Genomic DNA, 19,435 nt, shown 5'->3' with positions numbered 1-19,435 from the left:
TCAAGCTGCCTCCATCTTAGGCTTAAAAGCCATCTTATTGTAAAGACAAAGAAGGTTCATTCCTGTTTATGATTAAACCTCTGTTTCTCAAGGACTGGATTGTGCCCACTTGTAACCTTCTCTACAAATGGTTCTGTACTGCCTGTTCCAGGAAATGACAACCATGTCTTTGTTATTATAGCCATCTTGCAACCCAACTTTTGCTTCACAAGGTTGTTATGACCACCTGTTGTTACGACTGCCTTGTTACAACCACCTTGCAATCATGCCTTTGTTTCAGGAGGTCATTATGACTAACTTGTCATGCTATGTTCTGCTCCTGTATCCCTATTTTGTTCACCAAATCCCCCATTTAGAAACACCCACCCCTGAGCTATAAAAACCTTGTCTTCCTCATATCCAATGCTGATTCTTGAACTCCGCTTTAAGGAGAAGTAGTCTTAGTATGAGAATTTAAAAAGTTTGCTTTAATTAATTGCTTGCTTTAATTAATTTGGCTATGATGATTTGGGTTGGTGGTCTTTCTCCTCCCAACTTTGGTATTAATATTTTCATTGAAAGGCAAAGGTAATGGCTTCATTGTGAGATCCCTAGAAATTACCTAGAAAAGAAGTAAGGCCATACACAGGATTATATATCCTCAGGCCCTTAAGTATGGTGCATTGCCATTAACAATCTCATTTGAAACTGTCCCTAGATAAAAGGAACATTATCACTGTGTTGGCAATTTTCACAGCAGTTGTTATTCTGATAGAATTTTGTTTTGTTTTGCTTTTTTTATTTTATTTTATTGATCTTTATTGAGCTCTACATTTTTCTCTGCTCCCCTCCCTGCCTCTCCCCTCCACCCTTCAATCCTCCCCTAAGGTCCCCATGCTCCCAATTTACTTAGGAGATCTTGTCTTTTTATACTTTCTGCTTCCCATGTAGATTAGATCTATGTAAGTCTCTCTCAGTGTCCTCATTGTTGTCTAAGTTCTCTGGGATTGTGGTTTGTAGGCTGACTTTCTTTGCTTTACATTAAAAAACCACCTATGAGTGAGTACATGTGATAATTGTCTTTCTGTGTCTGGGTTACCTCACTCAAAATAATGTTTTCTAGCTCCATCCATTTTCCTGCAAAACTCAAAATGTCATTTTTTTCTGCTGTGTAGTACTCCATTATGTAAATGTACCACATTTTTCTTATCCATTCTTTGACTGAGAGGCATTTAGGTTGTTTCCAGGTTCTGGCTATGACAAATAAAATTGCTATGAACATAGTTGAGCACATGTCCTTGTGGCATGATTGAGCATCCTTTGGATATGTACCCCAAAATGGTATTGCTGGGTCTTGAGGAAGGTTGTTTCCTACTTTTCTGAGAAATTGCCACACTGACATCCAAAGGTGTTATACCAGTTTGCATTCCCACCAGCAATGCAGAAGTGTTCCCTTTTCCCCACAGCCTCTCCAGTACAAGTTGTCATCAGTGTTTTGAATCTTGGCCATTCTTACAGGTGTAAGATGGAATCTCAGAGTTGTTTTGATTTGCATTTCTCTGATGACTAAGGATGTTGAACATTTCCTTAAGTGTCTTTCAGCCATTTTAGATTCCTGTGTTGAGAGTTCTCTGTTTAGGTCTGTACTCCATTTTTTTATTGGATTATGTGTGATCTTTTGGTGTCCAATTTCTTGAGTTCTTTGTATATTTTGGAGATCAGACCTCTATCTGATGTGGTGTTAGTGAAGGTCTTTTCCCATTCTGTAAGCTGTCATTTTGTCTTGTTTACCGTGTCCTTTGCTTTATAGAAGCTTTTCAGTTTCAGGAGGTCCCATTTATTAATTGTTTCTCTCAGTGTCTGTGCTGCTAGGGTTCTATTTAGGAAGTGGTTCCCTGTGCCAATGCATTCAAGTGTACGTCCCGCTTTCTCTTCTATAAGGTTCAGTGTGGCTGGCTTTATGTTGAGGTCTTTGATCCGTTTGGACTTGAGTTTTGTGCATGGTGATAGATAAGGGTCTATTTTCATTTTTCTACATGTTGATATCCAGTTATGCCAGCATCATTTGTTAAATATGCTTTCTTTTTTCCATTTGCTATTTTTTGCTTCTTTATCAAAGATCAGGTGTTCGAAGATGTGTGGATTGATATCCAGGTCTTCTGTTTGGTTCCATTGGTCCTCCTGTCTGTTCTTATGCCAATACCAGGCTGTTTTCAGTACTGTAGCTCTGTAGTAGAGTTTTAAGTCAGGGATTGTGATGCCTCCAGAAGTTCTTTATTGCCCAGGATTGTTTTGGCTATCCTGGGTTTTTTGCTTTTCCAAATGAAGTTGAGTACCGTTCTTTCGAGGTCTTTGAAGAATTTTGCTGGGATTTTGATGGGCTTGTTTTGCTTTTTTAAGACAGGTTTCTCTGTGTAGTCTTGACTGTCCTGGAAGACCAGGTCCTGGAGAGCAGGCTGGCCTCGAACTCACAGAGATTCTCTTACCTCTGCCTCCTAAATGCTGGGATTAAAGCTCTGAGCCACTACTGCCCAGTTATAGATATTTTTAAAATATTTATTCATTTATTTTTTTTAAAAGATTTTTAAAATTATATATACATTGTTCTGTTTGCATGCCTGACCAGAAGAGGACACCAGATCTTATTGTGGATGGTTGTGAACCACCATGTGGTTGCTGGGAATTGAATTCAGGAACACTGGAAGAACAGCCAGTACTCTTAACCTCTGTGTCATCTTTCCAGCTACTTTATTTATTTACTTGTATATATGTAGACATACAGCTTAATTGTTTTTTTTTTTTTTTTTTTTTTTTATAGGGTTTTTCTGTGCAACAACCCTGGCTGTCCTGGAACTCACTTTGTAGACCAGGCTGGCCTCAAACACCTTAAATTTTTTTAAGAATTATAGTGTGTGTGTGTGTGTGTGTGTGTGTGTGTGTAAGTACACACAAATACCAAAGCATGAGTACAGAGGTGCTAGAATAGCTCGTGGGAGTCAGTTTTCTTTCCAGTATGTGGGTCCCAGGGATCAAACTTAAGTCTTCAGGCTAGGTGACAAGTAAAACCTGCTGATGGGCTTGAATTCACTTGAATTCACACACTCCTGTCTCAACCCCCGTAGTGCTGGGGTTATAGGCCCAGATCTGGATCGTGTATTAGTGTTCTAGGACTGCCCTAGCAAACACTACAATGTGAGCCAGGGGTAGAGGGCCAAATCACCTTCAAGGTTGTTGAGAAGTTCTTCTTTGTTTCTTCTTCATCCTAGTGGTTGTTGGCAGTCCTCAGTATTCTCTGACTTGTAGATATTAATATCATGTAACATTCAAGTGTAGCGATACTGAAGTGAGGGTTCACCTTTGTTCACCCTCATTTTACCTTGATTACATATGCAAAGACTCTATTTCTAAGTAAGGTTATGAGGAGTAGGTGCAGGGGTTTAGGATTTCAACTTACATATTAAATTTTTATTTTATTATATGTGTGAGAAAGCGTTGTCTAATGTATGTAGATCAGAAGGTAACTTTTGGGATTGCCTGCACTAGAATCTCTCCCCACCACAGGTTCTAGTGATAAAACTCAGTCATTGGTCTTGTATAACAAGTACTTTTTACCTACTGGGACATCTTGCTAGCCTTTAAACTGTTTAGGGGACATGATTCACTTTCCATCCGATCACATTATACCATTACCTACAAATTTTTAGTAGTTCCCATAGTCTGGCAAAGTAACTGTAGTAGCTTTATTTATTTATCTGGAGACAGTTCTTCCCTCCCCCCCTCCCCCACAGGGTTTCTCTGTAGCTGGCCTTGAACTCACAAAGATCCGCCTACTTCTGCCTCCCTAGTACTGGGATTAAAGGTGTGTACCACCACCCAGATTGACTTCATACTAAGTAGCTGAGAATGATCTTGAACTTCTGATCTTCCCGCTTCAACCTCAAGAGAGCTTGGGTCATAGACATGCATCACCTTTCTAGGCTTGCTTTATTTGTTTGTTTGTTTGTTTGTTTGTTTGAAATAGTTTCTCAGTGTGACAGTCCTAGCTGTTCTGTAACTCATTTTGTAGACCAAACTGGCCTCAAACTCAGAGATCTGCCTGCCTCTGCCTCCCAAGTGCTAGGATTAAATGCATGTACCAAGCCTTTTTAATGCTGTCTTAAGTATCAAACCCAAGGGATTCAAGAATGCCAAGCAAGCAAGCACTCTACCATCTGACCTACATTCCTTGCCCAAAATACTTCATCTTAGATATCAGAACTTCTATATGAATAATTAGTAACAATTATAACAACAGGATTGGGGATGTGGCTCAGTCATAGAGTACTTGCCATGAGCAGAGCCCTGGATTCATATCCTGAACCATAAAACCAAACAAATACACCAAGAACAATTGATCTATTAGGAACTTTCACATTGTATGTATGTCTTTGAATCTTCACAACAATTTTACATGTTAGGTATTGTTATTATTTCTGTTTTATAGATACGTATTGTATAATTCACTGAGGATGACACAGTCAGTTATAGAAATGCAGTGTGGGGGTGGTTAAGAGCACTGGCTGTGCTTCTAGAAGACCTAGATTTGATTCCCAGCACCCATGTGGTGGCTCAGAACTATCTGTCACCCAAGTTCCAGGGGATCTGATGCCGTCCTCTGGCTTCTGAAGGCATTGCACACATGTGGTGCACATACATATGTGGAGACAGAACACCCATACATAAACTACAATTCAATTTTAGGCTGTCTAACTGTGTAGTATATGTGGGCTTTCTTGCTATACTAAATTTAGCTTTTAGTTTATCTTAACTCTAGTTTCATCTCTTCCCCACTCATAAAGAACAAAAAAAATTCTCGTCTAGTTTCTGTACTTTGTTACTTTGTGGTCCTTTTGCATTGGATGTATCCCAACTCTATCTATGGGATATCACGAAATGGAACTAAACCCTCAACAATTAGTGAGTGTTTAGACGAGTGTGGGGCAGGGAAGCGTATTTCATGTAAAGAGTGCGTAAATGTGCAGGTTAATTAGTTAATAAGCAAGAGTGAAAGGCTTTGTAGACTGTACTCAGAATTGTGAGTTGTGTGGGTTTTTGCTTATCTGTTTTGAGAACAGGGTCTTATGTAGCTTCGAGCTTGATATGTAGGCAAGGCTGGTCTTGAATTCCAGATCCCCCTGCCTCCCAAGAGCTGTTTTTAAATGTGTATGTGTGTTTTGTGTGCGTGTATATATGTGTATCATGGGCTTTCCTGGTGCCTGCAGAGGCCAGATCAGGTTGTCAGATCCCTTAGACCTGGAGCTACAGCCAGATTAGGCTCTTCTGCTGGGATTTAAGCCTGGGTCCTCAGGAAGAACAATCAGTGTTTCTAATGTTGAGCCTTCTCTCTACTTCCTATCTGCTGGGGGATTTTGAGTTTTAGTTCAAGAGTAATAGAAGATCATTGAATAATTTAATGTGGAGTGGCCTTGACTGGCATTTCAGGAAGATTATCTCAGTGAGGCTTGCACTGTAGTTCCAGTGCTTGGCAGGCAGGAACATGAAGACTGCATGTTTGTTCAAGGGTAGCCTAGGCTCCCATCTCTATTAGATGTGACCTGGACTGAACAGTGAGCTGAGGGAAGAGACTGGCTGCCTGTCTTTTCACTAAAATGAGTTTTAGCATTTTCATGGGTGGACAGAATGTATGGACTTTCTCAGCACAGTCCTGCTCCTTAAAATACAGAAGTGACCAACTGTTCACACAGTTGGCAGTACTTACCTCCCTTAAGTAAGTGCGTAAGGTTCCGGCCAGAGGAGTGTATCTGTTGAGAAGTAGAAGCTAAGAAGCTAACTGTTCCAGAGTCTGAAAGAGGCCGGCAGTGGTGGTGTGTGCCTTCTTGTGGCCTTCATGGGCACCTGCATTTTCACAAAAAAAGGATACATATGCATACAAGTAATTAAAAACAAAAAACAAAACAAGCCAAAAAAAAAGAAGTCAGATTATTTCTAGAGACTTTTCGAGATAGGGTCTCAATATGTAGCTGGCCTGGAACTCACAGGGACTGCCTGCCTCTGCCTCCTTTGTTTCGTTCTTTTGAGAAGGGCATTGCTGTAATGCTAAGGGTGGTTTGGAATTCATAGGCTAAAATGATTTTCCAAGCTCAGTCCCCAGAGTGGTGAGGGATAGCTAGAAAGACAGACAGACAGACACAGTTGGGTTTTGTTTGTTTTTTTGTTTATGAGACAGCGTTTTACTGTGTAGTTTTTGGCTGGTCTGGAATTTGTAGACTAGGCTGGCTTTGAACTTACTGGATTCCACCCTTATTACTCAAGCACCACTAAAGACAATTCCCTTAATAATATCACATTGGGTATTAGTTTTTGTTTGTTTTTTGTTTACTTATTTTTATAGACAGGGTCTTACTATGTAGCTCTGGCTGTCCTGGAACTTACTATGTAGACCAGGCTGGTCTTGGACTCCCAGAGATCCACCTGCCTCTGCCTCCCAAATACTGGGATTACCAGTGGATATAATCATGCCCAGCAGAATTAATCTTCTTAAGTGGCAAACTGATTATCTACTTACATGTATGGGTTGTGATTTTCAATTTTAATTTTTGTTATTATTGTGTTACATGTATGATATGTGTTTTGGGGAGGCATTTGCAAATGTGTGTAAATCAGAGAACACTGTGTAGTCTATTCTCGCCTTGTACATATGTGGATTCCAGGGATTGAACTCAGGTTGTCAGATTTGGCTTGCAGTCACTTCACTGCTGAGCCATTTTGATGGCCCATTTGTAGTGAATTTTTAAGAATGTTAGTATATGTTTTCTTACACTTTAGTAATAAAGGCTTATTTACATTATATTTCTTAGTTAATATGTATCATATAACATATAACACATACCTTAGGGAAAGGTATTTACAGTAAAATCAAATATTAAACACAAATTAAGTGAAAAGCCTGGGCATGGTGGTGCATGCCTGTAATCATGCTTCTACCCATAGCATTCCTGGGGTATAAGCAGGAAAATCAGGAGTTCAAGGATAGCCTTATTACATAGTAGCTTTACAGCCAGCCTGGGCTATGTGAGACACTGACTCAAAAAAAAAAAGAAAAGAAAAGAAGGAAAAAAAGAATTAACTAGAGAGTGTTAGACCCCCTGCATATAGAATTCCAGCTTTTTTTTTTATTCCTTTCTTACAAATTACATTGTGTCTCCATGTGAATATTTACCAACATGTATGTGTCTACTTTCTTTTAGTAAAAAGATTAAATGAAGCTATTATAAAATTTCATTAAACTGTGAGATGAAGCATTTTTTGGTATAGGTAAAATTGATAATAACTGGTACTAAAAGTACCTATAACTCCTGCTTAAGAGGTAAGGCAGGAAGACCAAGAGTTCAGGATTGACCGGGAGGTAGTGGTGCATGCCTTTAATCCCAGCACTCAGAGGCAGAGACAGATCTCGAAAAACAAAACAAAACAAAAATTGATCCTCAGCTACTTGGTGAGTTTGAGGCCATCCTAGAATGGAGAGACCCTGCCTCAAAAAAAAAAAAATTAAAATCAAAATGCTAAAACTTCTATGAGGTATTTAAATATGTTGCAGTGTTGGCTTGTTTTGTAGGACAACCCAAGGGGATAGTCTGAAAAAAAAAAAAAAAGCACACACATCTATGATTCCCACCCAGCAAAGCTGAACATGCTAATACAGCTGTTCTCGCCTAGGCTTTCCTGCAGAGGGATTTTGTTCAGAAGCTGCACAGCTGAGTCTGCACCAAGAGTTGCCAGTGGGGAAGTGAATGTTCCCACTAATGGGGCACACAGTGTTTAGCAACCTCGAAATCTTCCTTGTTGGCAGATCTCAAACTTCCTTTCTTCATACATGCATGCATGGTCTTGAGACAAAGAGAAGTTGTGGGTTTTGAGGACCCAGAGGCTTATCAGCCCTACCAATATATTCTCCAGCATCAAGCAAGACAAAATGGATTGTAAATAATAATAATTAATAATAATATTAATTCTGTTTGGTTTCCCTCTCTGGACCTGATTTCTATTTTCCCATCCTGCCTAGGGAAGCGAGGGTCTCAGCTTTTCTTTGCTGTCCACCATCTAGCTGGTCTACAGATTCAGTTCTCCCCCCATCCCTCCCTTTCCCCTTTCCGTTTACACTGGATCCTTCTGTGAAACCTATGAAACCTGATCTGAACTTCCTGTGTAGTCCAGGCTGGCCTTGACCTTACCCTAGCATCCCAGGTATTACAAATATAGTTGTGAGCCACCACACTCTGACTTTCTTGGGCTTTGACACATATTTGTAAATACATCTATATTTATCTGAACCAAAACCAAGGGTTTTGAAGACCTAGCATCACCAGGTCTTCAAAAATGCAGTCTTCATTTCTTCTGCCTGATGTTCAGCCCTGTAAGCCGAGTGGTTCCTGAAGACAAGCCTTCCATGTCAGACTGCCAACATGTCAAAGAAGCAAACTCTATTTCTCTAAATATTTTGATTCTCAAAACTAAGGAAGTTTGCTACATGGTCAGATGTTAGCCACATTGCTCCCTATAGTTTGGAGCTTACAAACTTGATTTCTTTTCAGCAGTGAACATGTCTGTTGTGTACTTGGGCAGATTCCCCTAGAGTGAGCAGTCGTTGTGTTAATGCTTCCATTATGCACTGTTGTAAGATGCCCAAGGTGAATTACAAGGCAGGATTAAGCAAGCACACAGGCTTTTCTTTTGAGAATTAGGAAGTGTGTTTTTAGCTATTTGCTCTGTTTTACCAAACCTGCTCTGCTTCATACAGAGATCTGATCTGCTGCACGGTGCTGCCCCCAACTGGTGTCTTCTGATGTTTCTATTCTATTACCATGTTCTTTTCTGAGCAAATCCATGTATTATATTCTCATTTGAAACAACATCAAACAAAAAGATTGTTAGTTAGTGGATCAGGTATGCCTACTTGATAGATGGGAAAATTAAAGGACAGCTAACCTTATTGTTTTTTTTTTTTTTTTCAAAATTAAATGGTTCATAGGAGGAATAATTGACTAGAATTCAATCAGATCTCTTGCTCATTATACCATTTAGGTCCTCTAGTCCTTGTAAGTTCAATATCATGTTCTAAAAAAGTATACTCATTTTACTTGTACAATTTGTTCCTTTTTCTCTCTTGGAAAGAGGAGGGGGATGATGTATCTTGAAAGGGTTGAGTAAATTCCCTTTTTAGTTCCTGTTCTGCATGGAGCTATCTCAGTCAAATGCTGTGACTTCTAACTCCTTGTATAATGAATATATTTGTAAAAAGATGTACTCTGGAACCAGACTATATTGTCTGCCTGATTTTGCCCTTAATAATTGAATAACTTTGCTTAACCTTTAAATGTCTTTTGCCATATGAGAGTAATACAGATGGTATATTGTACATGCTCCAAAATTAGAAAAACTCTGAAATTGGAAACACCTTTGGTCTTACACATTTTAGACAAGGGATACTCACCCTAATGCTCACTTACCTTGTGGGACAGTTGTATAGATTAAATAAGATTATGTATACACAATTTTTAGAAGTGTTTGGTGTAGTACAAGCACTATATAAATATTCATTGAAAAATAATTACTGTTATTGTGATCTTTATATAAACATACTTTTTTGCTATTTTCTCTCTGTTTTTCTTTAGACAGGGTCTCACTATGTAGTACTTTCTGGCCTTAGATATCAAAGAGATCTGCCTCCTGAGTGGTGGGATTAAAGGCATATACTACCACACCTAGCCACTTCTTCAGTCTTATTTTGAAAAAAAAAAATCGGGAGCCATGCCATGGTGGGCACACTGCAGGTGGCAGAGACAGGTGGATCTCTGTGAGTTCAAGGCCAGCCTGGTCTACAAACTGAGTTCCAGAATAGCCAGGGCTACATAGAGAAACCCTGTCTTGAAAAATAAACAACAAATTTATCACAGGGGACTAGAGAGTTAGTTCTGAAAAGCACTGTTCTTGCAGAGAGCCCAGGTTCAGTCCCCACTACCTACATGGTGGCTCACAGCCACCCATAACTCCAGTTTTAGGAGTGCCAGCATCCTCTTGTGATCTCAAAGGGCACCAGGCACACAGGTGATACACACAAACTTACATACAGGCAAAACATCCATACACATGAATCTTTTTGTTTGTTTTTGTTTTTCAAGACAGGGTTTCACTATTTAGCTCTGCCTGTCCTGGAATTCACTTTGTAGACCAGGCTGGCCTTGAACTCACAGAGATCCACCTGCCTCTGCCTCCAGGGTGCTGGGATTAAAGGTGTGGGCCACCACCACCCAACATGAATCTTTTTTTTCCATTAAAAACTAATCACAGAGCTGGGTGTGGTGGTGTTTGGGAAGCTGGGGAAAGAGGATCCTGAATTCAAGGCCAGCCTGAGTTACCCAGCGAGACTGGTTCTAAACAAACAAAATAGCAAAAACCTCACAAAGCAGTGCTTCAAGGATTTGTGGGAATAATGAAGAACAGCAGATTCTTGGAAGAGTACGTTCTTCAGTTCTTCCATAGCCCTGTGTCCTCCTATTCCGCTCACTTTGGTCTGACTCTGGTCTTACTCACTGCTCTGACCTGGCTGCCAGTGACATCCCCATGTCCGAGTGGCAAATGGACTTTTTTCAAGCACATCTTATGCGGTGTGTACAGCACTCTGATGCTGTTGGTCCATGTCCTTTTTGGGTATTTTCTTCTTTTAGTTTCTATGATGGTATTCTGGTATGGTTTTTTGTTTGTTTGGGGGTTTTGTTTGGTATGTTCTGAGACAGGGTTTCACTGTGTAGACCTGACTGGCCTGGAACTCATTATGTAGACCAGAAGATCCACCTGCCTCTGAGTGGTGGCATTAAAGGATGTCCCACCAAACCAGCTCTCTCTCTCTCTCTCTCTCTCTCTCTCTCTCTCTCTCCTCTCTCTCTCTGTGTGTGTGTGTGTGTGTGTGTGTGTGTATGTGTGTGTGTGTGAGAGAGAGAGAGAAAGAGAGAGAGAGAGGAGAGAGAGAGGGAGAGAGAGGTTAGACTCAAATTCTTGATCCTCCCACATCCTTCCTAGACGGTGGAATTATGACATGCTTTCCTCTTCAATTTATCTTTCTGTCTTTCTCCTTTAAACTTTACCTTTCTTTCCTAAGGATTCCAGTTTCTCACCTGTGTGTCATCCCCAGGCTATTTCCTCTGTTACTTGAAGTCAGTAGTCACTTCAGCCCAAGGTTTTTACTTCCTAAATTTTAGTCTCCTACTAGATTTAGTTTCTAACTCATATATTTTTCTTTTTTCTAAGACAAGGTCTTACTTTATAGTAGCTTTAGAACTCACTATGTAGGCCAGGCTGACCTTAAGCTCATGGTAATCTTCCTGCTGCCTTGTGGATGCTGGGGTTACAGTCATGAGGTACCATGCCTGGTGTTAAATGACTTTTTTATATACATATAAAAATAAATCTTTCTTTGAACATCCAAATAATGACACCAAGACTTAATAATTATGAGAGCTTAGCCTTAGCTTAGCCTTGTTCCCAGCTAGCTCTTAAAACTTAAATTCTAGGCCGGGCCAGGTGGAGGTGCTGCACACTTTTAATCCCAGCACTTGGGAAACAGAGGTAGGTGGATTTCTGTGAGTCTGAAGCCAGCCTGCTCTTCAGAGCAAGTTCTAGGACAACCAGAGCTGTTATACAGAGAAACCCTGTCTTGAAAAACCAAAAACCAGCTTAAATTCTAAGGCTTGTATCTTATCAAATTCTTATTATTTTCATTATTAACATGTTATCTGCCATGTGGCTTGTTACTTTTCCTCAGTACAGTGCATCTGACTTCTTCCACATCTTGCTGGTGAATCCCTTACTCCTCAGATTCCTTCCCAGATCCTATCTCTGTCTAGAAGTCCCACCTATCCTCTCCTGCCTAGTTATTGGCTGCTCAGCTTTTTATTAAACCAATCAGAAGGCACCTTATGCAGGTGAGGAAGAACAGAGACACACCTTCACATAGTGTACAAAAAGATTATCCCAACACACTACCTCAAGACAATAAATGGCTGGTGTTGCTCAGTGTTTGAGCACTTACTCAGCAGAAGATCTAGGTTCCAAGCACCCAGTGGTGGCTTACAGCCATCTCTAACTCCGGATCTGACACCCTTTTCTGGCTTCTGTGAGCATCAAGCATGCATGTGATACACATATTCACATGCCTGCAAACATTCATACATATAAAAATAAATCTTTACATTTGATCTTAGCAAAAAGGCAGAAGTCATGAAATCCTTAAAAAAGAAAAATGTAGTTTCTAGGTGTTTGCTCTTCCATGCTTTTATCAGCTTTTGCATGCCAGCCTAAACATTTCTGATAAAGAATAGCTGGGCTTTCCTTCTGTTTTGCAGTATATCAACTCTGGGAACCTGGAACAGCTGCTAGCCAGTAATCTGTATTTGCCCTGGACCGCGAGAGTGAAACTGGCCTATGACATAGCTGTGGGCCTCAGCTACCTTCACTTCAAAGGTGTTTTCCATCGGGACCTCACTTCAAAGGTATGATGACTTTACTTTCATAACTCTTGAAAAACCAAGGTTAAAAAACCAATTATTAAAGAACCTAGGAGTATGGGTATTCTCTATTCTAGATTTAACTTTTAATCAAAACATGATCAAGTATTTGATATAGTTAATCCTTAGGTAGCTTCTATCTTGGCTAAGGATGTAGCTTAGTTTTGCAGGATGCTTGTTTTGCATGCACAAAGATTTGATATCCAGCACTGGATAGAAGCAGGAGGATCAGAAGTTCAAGGTCATTCTCAACTACACAGAGAGCTCAAGGCCAGCCTAGAGATCCTAAAAAATAAAACAAAACAAAAACAAACAAACAAACAAACCAGCCTCGGTGCTGCAGAAGCACACAGAGAGTTAAGAGCGCTGTGGAACCCTGTCAGTTTTCCCTTCCTGGCCTCCTCTGGGAGGTAGCTCTCAACTAAGAGCAGAGTTGGGTGAACGCACGTTTGGAGTACTCAGTGGGCCACCCTGTGCTGACCCGTTTCTATTGTATAGGTGATTGAGTTTCTGTCATCCTGCCAGTTCTTCTTTGATGTTAGCTGGTCTCTGTAGTATTGTTTTGTTGTCCAGATTGCTGTGTGACCAGGTTAGAAAAGAGTTTCTTTCAGAGAAAGTTGGCCTTGTTACAAAGCAGGAATTTGAGGGCTGAATGTCCCAGGATACTTCCATGACAAGGCTTTTTTTGTTGTTTTTTTTCAAGACAGGGTTTCTCTGTGTAGCCCTGGCTGTCCTGGAACTTAATCTATAAATCAGGCTGGCCTCTAACTCAGAAATCCACCTGCCTCTGCTTCCTAAATGCTGGGATTAAAGGTGTGCACCACCTCCTGCTCTATGACACGTCTTTTAAATAATATTTGCAGTAGTGGAGGAACTAGAAGGCCACCTAGGGTATTCAGTATGACATCTGCCCAAGAGCCAAATTAAAGTCTTCTAAGGTTTGTCAGAGGGTTTATTCTGAAGATTTTCATTTTATATGAATGAATATAATGTATATACACCATGTGCATGCCTGGGGTACAGAGTCCAGAAGGGGATATCAGATCTCCTGGAAATGGAGTTCTCTTTTTTGTTTTGTGTTTTTCAAGACAGGTTTCTCACTGTAGCCTTGGGTGTCCTGGTACTCACTCTGTAGACCAGGCTGGCTTCCTCACAGATATCCTCCTGCCTCTGCCTCTCAAGTGCTAGGATTAAAGAAAGGCATGTGCCACCACTGACCGGCAAAACTGGAGTTCTTATCTGTTGTAAGCTGGCAATGTGGGTGCTGGGAAACAAACCTGTGTCCTTTGTAAGAACAGCAGTGTTCTCCTGCTGAGCTGCTATCCAGCCCAGGGTACAGGAGCTTCATACATATCCAAGGATAGGAGTCAGTTTATCCTCTGCCCCAATATATACATGCACACACACATACATGCATCTTCTTCGGCTTTCTATTAAAAGCATTGTTTCTTCTAAAGTAGAAGAAATTTGTTAAGATCACACAGACACACACAGTAATTTGTTTTGGTTTTTGAGACAGGGTTTCTGTAGACCACACTGGCCTCAAACTCTCAGAGATACACCTGCCTCTGCTTTTCGAGTGCTGGAATTAAAGGCATGCGCCCACCACCACCCAGTTCATATGTATTTTTCTTTCTGTCCTTTTGAGACAGGATTTATGTAGGCTATTCTGGAACAGACTGGCCTCAAACTCAGAGATCTGTCAGCCCCTGCCTTCTGAGTGATGGGACTAAAAGCATTAGTTACCATACCCAGTTTAAGATATATTTAAATTTCATTTATGTGTATGAGCATTTTTCCTGCACACACACACACACATATATATATATATATATATATATATATATATATATATATATATATATATATATACACCACTTGTCTACCTGATGCTGGGAGAAATCAGAATGGATCAGATTCCTTGGAACTGGAGTTACAGATGGGAGTTAGATGCTTGTTAACCGCTATGTGGGTACTGTCCTCTGCAGAGCAATATGTTTCCTTTCCTTTCTTTTGCTTGTTTTTAATTTCATTTTATTTGTGTGTGTGTGTGTGTGTGTGTGTGTGTGTGTGTGTGTGTCAGTGTTTTGCCTACATGTATGTCTTTGTGAGGGTGTAGGATCCTCTGGAACTGGAGTTACAGACAGTTGTGAGCTACCATGTGGGTGTTGGGAATTGAACCCAGGTCCTTTCGAAGAACAGCCTGTGCTTTTAACTGTTGAGCCATCTCTCTCTGGTCTGCAAGGTATCTTAAGCACCAAGACATCTCTTCAGTTGCAAATCATTCTTTTGGTTGTTGTTTTGCTTTGCTTTTGAGACAACTCTTTGTAGACCAGGCTGGCTTTGTACTCATTGAGATCTACTTGCCTCTGCCTCCAAGCACTGAGATTAAAGATGTGCACCACCACAACTCATCAGAGTCTCTAAAAACTGTAAATCACAGGCTTAGTGACCTCACCTGGAGCTTTAGCTAGTCAGCTGTCATAGGGCCCATCTTTTCATAGAGATCTGGGGTGCTGACCCAGCAGGGCTGAGGGAGGAGCGAGCAGGTCGAGCACAGGACAGTCCTTGGAGGCCACCTGGTTCCTGTCTCTGGGATCCAAGGTTGATTGTGATGGAATAACGGTTTCCTTTAGCTCAGGGAAGAATAGTGTACGCACATCAAGGTCAGAAGAAGCATTCATGTGTATCTGGTGCACAGAATACCAGAGGTGACTTGGCCAGACTGGCAACAGAGGGAGGGAGGACTGGGTTGGATCAGACTGGGCCTTGCTGGCCCCACAAATATTTTTCTAAGCCAAGAATCCCTGCTCACTGCTGCTTCTAGAAGAGTGGGTGGGGTGCAGAGCTTCTGAGCTATTTTCATTGCAGCTATTTGGGGAGAGCTAGTTGCAGCTTTGGGTTATTTATAGATCACTTGGGTTCACCCTCTCTCTGGAGATGGCAGCATTTGTTCAGCCAGAGATATTACACAGACACACTGTTCTGAAAATCAACCAACAAATCAATATAAAATAATAATAATAAAATAATAATAATAATAATAATAATAATAATACAGCCCAGGTTCAAAATATTGGTTTTGATTGGGCATGGAGGCTCATATCTTTAATCCAGTGCTTTGGAGGAAGAGACAGGCAGATCTCTATGAGCTGGAGGCCAGCCTGTTCTTCATTTCAAGTTCTAGGCTAGCCAAGGCTACATAGTGAGATTCTGTCTCAAAAAACACACAGTTAAAAAGTAGTGGCCATGTCTGAGTCCTGGGTTTCTCAGCTACTAGGGTAGTCCTCCCTAATTTGATTGGTGCCCACTGTGAGGAATGAGGAAGTTCATCTACTTTGTCACATTGGGAATAAGAATGCTTTGTGTAGCTGGGTGGTGGCGGCACATGTCTTTGATCCCAGCACTCAGGAAGCAGAGGCAGCAGATCTCTGAGTTCGAGGCCAGTCTGGTCTACAGAGCTAGTTCTAGGACAGCCGAGCTACTAAAGAAACCCTGTCTTGGCTGGACAGTAGTTGCGCATGCCTTTAATCCCAGCACTTGGGAGGCAGAGGCAGGCGGATCCTTGTGAGTTCGAGGCCAGCCTGGTCTACAAGAACTAGTTTTAGGACAGGCTCCAAAGCTACAGAGAAACCCTGTTTCAAAAAATAAATTTAAAAAATTATATGTATATAAAAAGGAACCCTGTCTTGGACCCCCCCTCTCCCCCCAACACACACAAAACAAGTCACACTACCATGAGTATGACTGGTCAGAATTCATCACCTCCCTCCAGTTCTGTATCAAAACCAGATTTTCCCCCTGGGGAGATGCTATCCTGTCTTCTATTACTGTCCTGTGAACTTGTTCTGACATGCTACGAAAATGAGTAAAGAGATTTTCTACTATTACTTAGAAAATTGTATGGACCCCAAGCACACATTTTCATGGATCAAATGAAGACCATTATATACTGATCCATCCCTTTACTTGTGGGAGGTGGCTTAAATTAATATTTAGGTGGAAAAAAAAAACAAAAAACAGGGCTGGAGAAATAACTCAGTAGTTAAGAGTACTTGCCTGCTCTTCCAGAGGACCCAGGTCCAATTTCCAGCATTCATATGGCAGCTCAAAACTGTAACTCCAGTTCCAAGGGATCTGAGACCCTCACACAGACATAAATGCAAGCATCAATGTACAGTGTACAAAATGAAAATCAATGCATTTAAAAAAGATCAATGCACAAAATGAAAATAAACAAATCATTTCAAGATCCAGGATTAACTCATCTGACTTTTTTTTTTTCAGACAGGGTGTATTAGTTAGGGTCTTCTAGAGAAATGGTTCTCAACCATTGTTAAAGGCCGTGAGCCCTTTGATAAACCTCTGTCTCCCAAAGTACTTACATTCATAACAGTAGCAACAAAAAAAAATTATACCACAGCATGAGGAACTGTATTAAAAGGTCACAGCATTAGGAAGGTTGAGAACCACTGCTCTAGAGGAATAGAACATTCATTACAGAATGAATAGGTTTATTAGAGTGGCTTATAGGCTGTTGTCCAGCTAGACTAGTAATGGCTGTCTACCAACAGAAGGTCCAAGAATCCAGTAGATGTTCAGTCCACAAGGCTCTATGTCTCAGCTGGTCTTTAGAATGTACCAGTTCTCAAAAGAAATAGGTTCTAATGGCAGTGAAGGTGTGAGCATGTCAGTGAGAATGAGGGCAAGCTTCCTTCTTCCACAACCTTTATATAGACTGCCAGCAGAGGGTGTGACCCAGATTAAAAGGTGGATTTTCCCATTTGAAATGATTTAAGATCTCTCACAGGTGTGCCTAGACACTTGGGTTTTAGTTAATTCCAGATGTAGTCAAGTTGACAATCAAGAATAGTCATCACACAGGGTCTCATTATATAGCCTGGCTAGCCTGGAACTCACTGCCTTCCCAGGGTTGAGATTGAAGGCTGTGCCATCACAACAACCTCATTTGCTGTATTAAAGCCCCAGTTTTGGCCCTGGGATCAGGCTAAGTGTGTGGTTCACCAGGAAACAGGACAAGACAAGGAGACACAGTAGTAACTATATGGCTGGCTAATCCCTCCCTACTTGTAAGCCACCTTCTCTTCTCTTCTTTGGGAACCGTAGAACTGCCTGATAAAGAGAGATGAAAATGGTTACTCTGCAGTGGTAGCTGACTTTGGCCTGGCTGAGAAGATTCCTGATGCTAGGTGAGTAACCCTACAGGGCACAGGCAGTGGTCACAACTAATGGTTAAATCCAGCTTCTTTCCAAGAGGCCAGAACCTAGGCACAGCTCAAGTTCATTCCTTGACTTGACTCATCCAGGTCTATATCCAGCCTTGGGAGCAACAAAACCCAGTCAGAAGATCTGACTGTGCAGTGAAGCACACACTTGCACTCCAGTACTTTCAAGGCAGAAGCAGTTTGAGTTCAGTAAGGACTTTATAAGCCTCTGTTTCAACAAACAGTAAAGACTCAAGGGCTAGGATTATTACCATAGTCCAGTTAGTATAGTGCTTGTTTGCCGCAAAAGCACAAAGCCTTGAGAAAATCCCACCACCACACAAACCAGGCATGGTGGTGCATGCCTGAAATCTGGACAATCAATAGCTGGAAGTCATCTCCCATTACGTACAGTCCAAGCTATGTGAAACCTTTTTTTTTTTGTTTGTTTTGTTACTTCCCATTGTGCCAGTCACTGGCAAGCTTTCTTTATTTCAGTTTAGGGAGTGAGAAGCTGGCTGTGGTGGGCTCACCTTTCTGGATGGCACCCGAGGTTCTCCGAGATGAACCTTATAATGAGAAGGTAAGTCTGAAGATTTCAAGGCCTGATTATCCTTTGTGGCCCAGGTAAGGACTAGTATCCTGCCTACTAAATATAGGGCGAGCATCTCGCTGTTGTTAATGGAACACGAGTAATGCAGCCCAGACTAGGCTGTTAAGAGGTGGGGGTGGGGCAGGAAGAGATCCCACTCCTTACTCCACTGAGAGAAAAACTGAGGTCTGACCACCTACCAGGCAGATGTGTTCTCTTATGGCATCATCCTCTGCGAGATCATCGCCCGCATCCAAGCTGATCCAGACTATCTTCCCCGCACAGAGGTGAGTTACTGGCGTGGGACCAGCACCACAGGGATGGGGTTGGTTTGCTTATGAAAGTTTTATCCTTGGGGTGGAGTTGCTGGAACTACTCTATAGCAGTTCCTAGCCTCTTCTGAGTAGGCCAGGATTAGTGGGTGTGATTAATGACTTATCTATTCATGTCCCTTACACATTTCTCCACTTTACTCATCCACAGAACTTCGGGCTGGATTATGACGCTTTCCAGCACATGGTGGGTGACTGCCCCCCAGAGCTCTTACAGCTCGCCTTCAACTGCTGTAACGTGAGTTCCTTCTTCACCCGGCTTTGGCCAGGTGCTGAGCCCTTTCCATTTGGGTAGGACTAAAGGGAAAAGCTACAAATTAATCTCATAAGGGGCATGGCTTCATTCTCCCTAGATGTGTAGCACCAATCATAGTTCCTACTCTGGCCTATATAGGCTGAGTACCCCAGACCAAAGAAAGAAACTGCTTTGTATTTTTTAGTACTCAGCTTTCAGGGTAGACCCTTGGCTGTTCCGAGTGCTGACCAAGCTTTGTCAGGTTTTATTTGTTGAACTATAGCAACAGCCAGTCCTAAGGCAAGAGAAAACTTTAGTTACCCAGATTCAGATTTCATCTTTGGGGTGAGACGTGCAGCACAGGGCTCATGGCTGGTACGGATGCACACAGATGGACCCCAAACTGCGCCCATCCTTTGAGGAGATTGGAAAGACCCTTGAGGAAATGATAAGCCGCCTACGGGAAGAAGAGCTAGAAAGGGACAGTAAACTGCAGCCCACGGTTAAAGGTA

The 19,435-nt window shown here is 41.5% G+C and overlaps 1 protein-coding gene across 1 annotated transcript in view; it reads left to right on the top strand.

The window, feature by feature from the left end:
* The window catches only part of Tesk2 (testis associated actin remodelling kinase 2), a 105,539-nt gene that overhangs the window by 84,239 nt on the left and 1,865 nt on the right, over positions 1-19,435 (top strand). The window contains exons 5-10 of the mRNA XM_038332836.1: positions 12,378-12,524; positions 17,667-17,749; positions 18,263-18,347; positions 18,560-18,643; positions 18,840-18,926; positions 19,315-19,432. Of these exons, the coding sequence (XP_038188764.1) occupies positions 12,378-12,524; positions 17,667-17,749; positions 18,263-18,347; positions 18,560-18,643; positions 18,840-18,926; positions 19,315-19,432 (604 nt within the window). The remainder of the gene's footprint in view (positions 1-12,377; positions 12,525-17,666; positions 17,750-18,262; positions 18,348-18,559; positions 18,644-18,839; positions 18,927-19,314; positions 19,433-19,435) is intronic.

Source organism: Arvicola amphibius, chromosome 6, assembly GCF_903992535.2.
Source record: "Arvicola amphibius chromosome 6, mArvAmp1.2, whole genome shotgun sequence".
NCBI classification, from domain to species: Eukaryota; Metazoa; Chordata; class Mammalia; order Rodentia; family Cricetidae; genus Arvicola; species Arvicola amphibius.
Note: the sequence above shows the minus strand (reverse complement) of the source record. Positions and strands in the feature narration are given on the sequence as shown.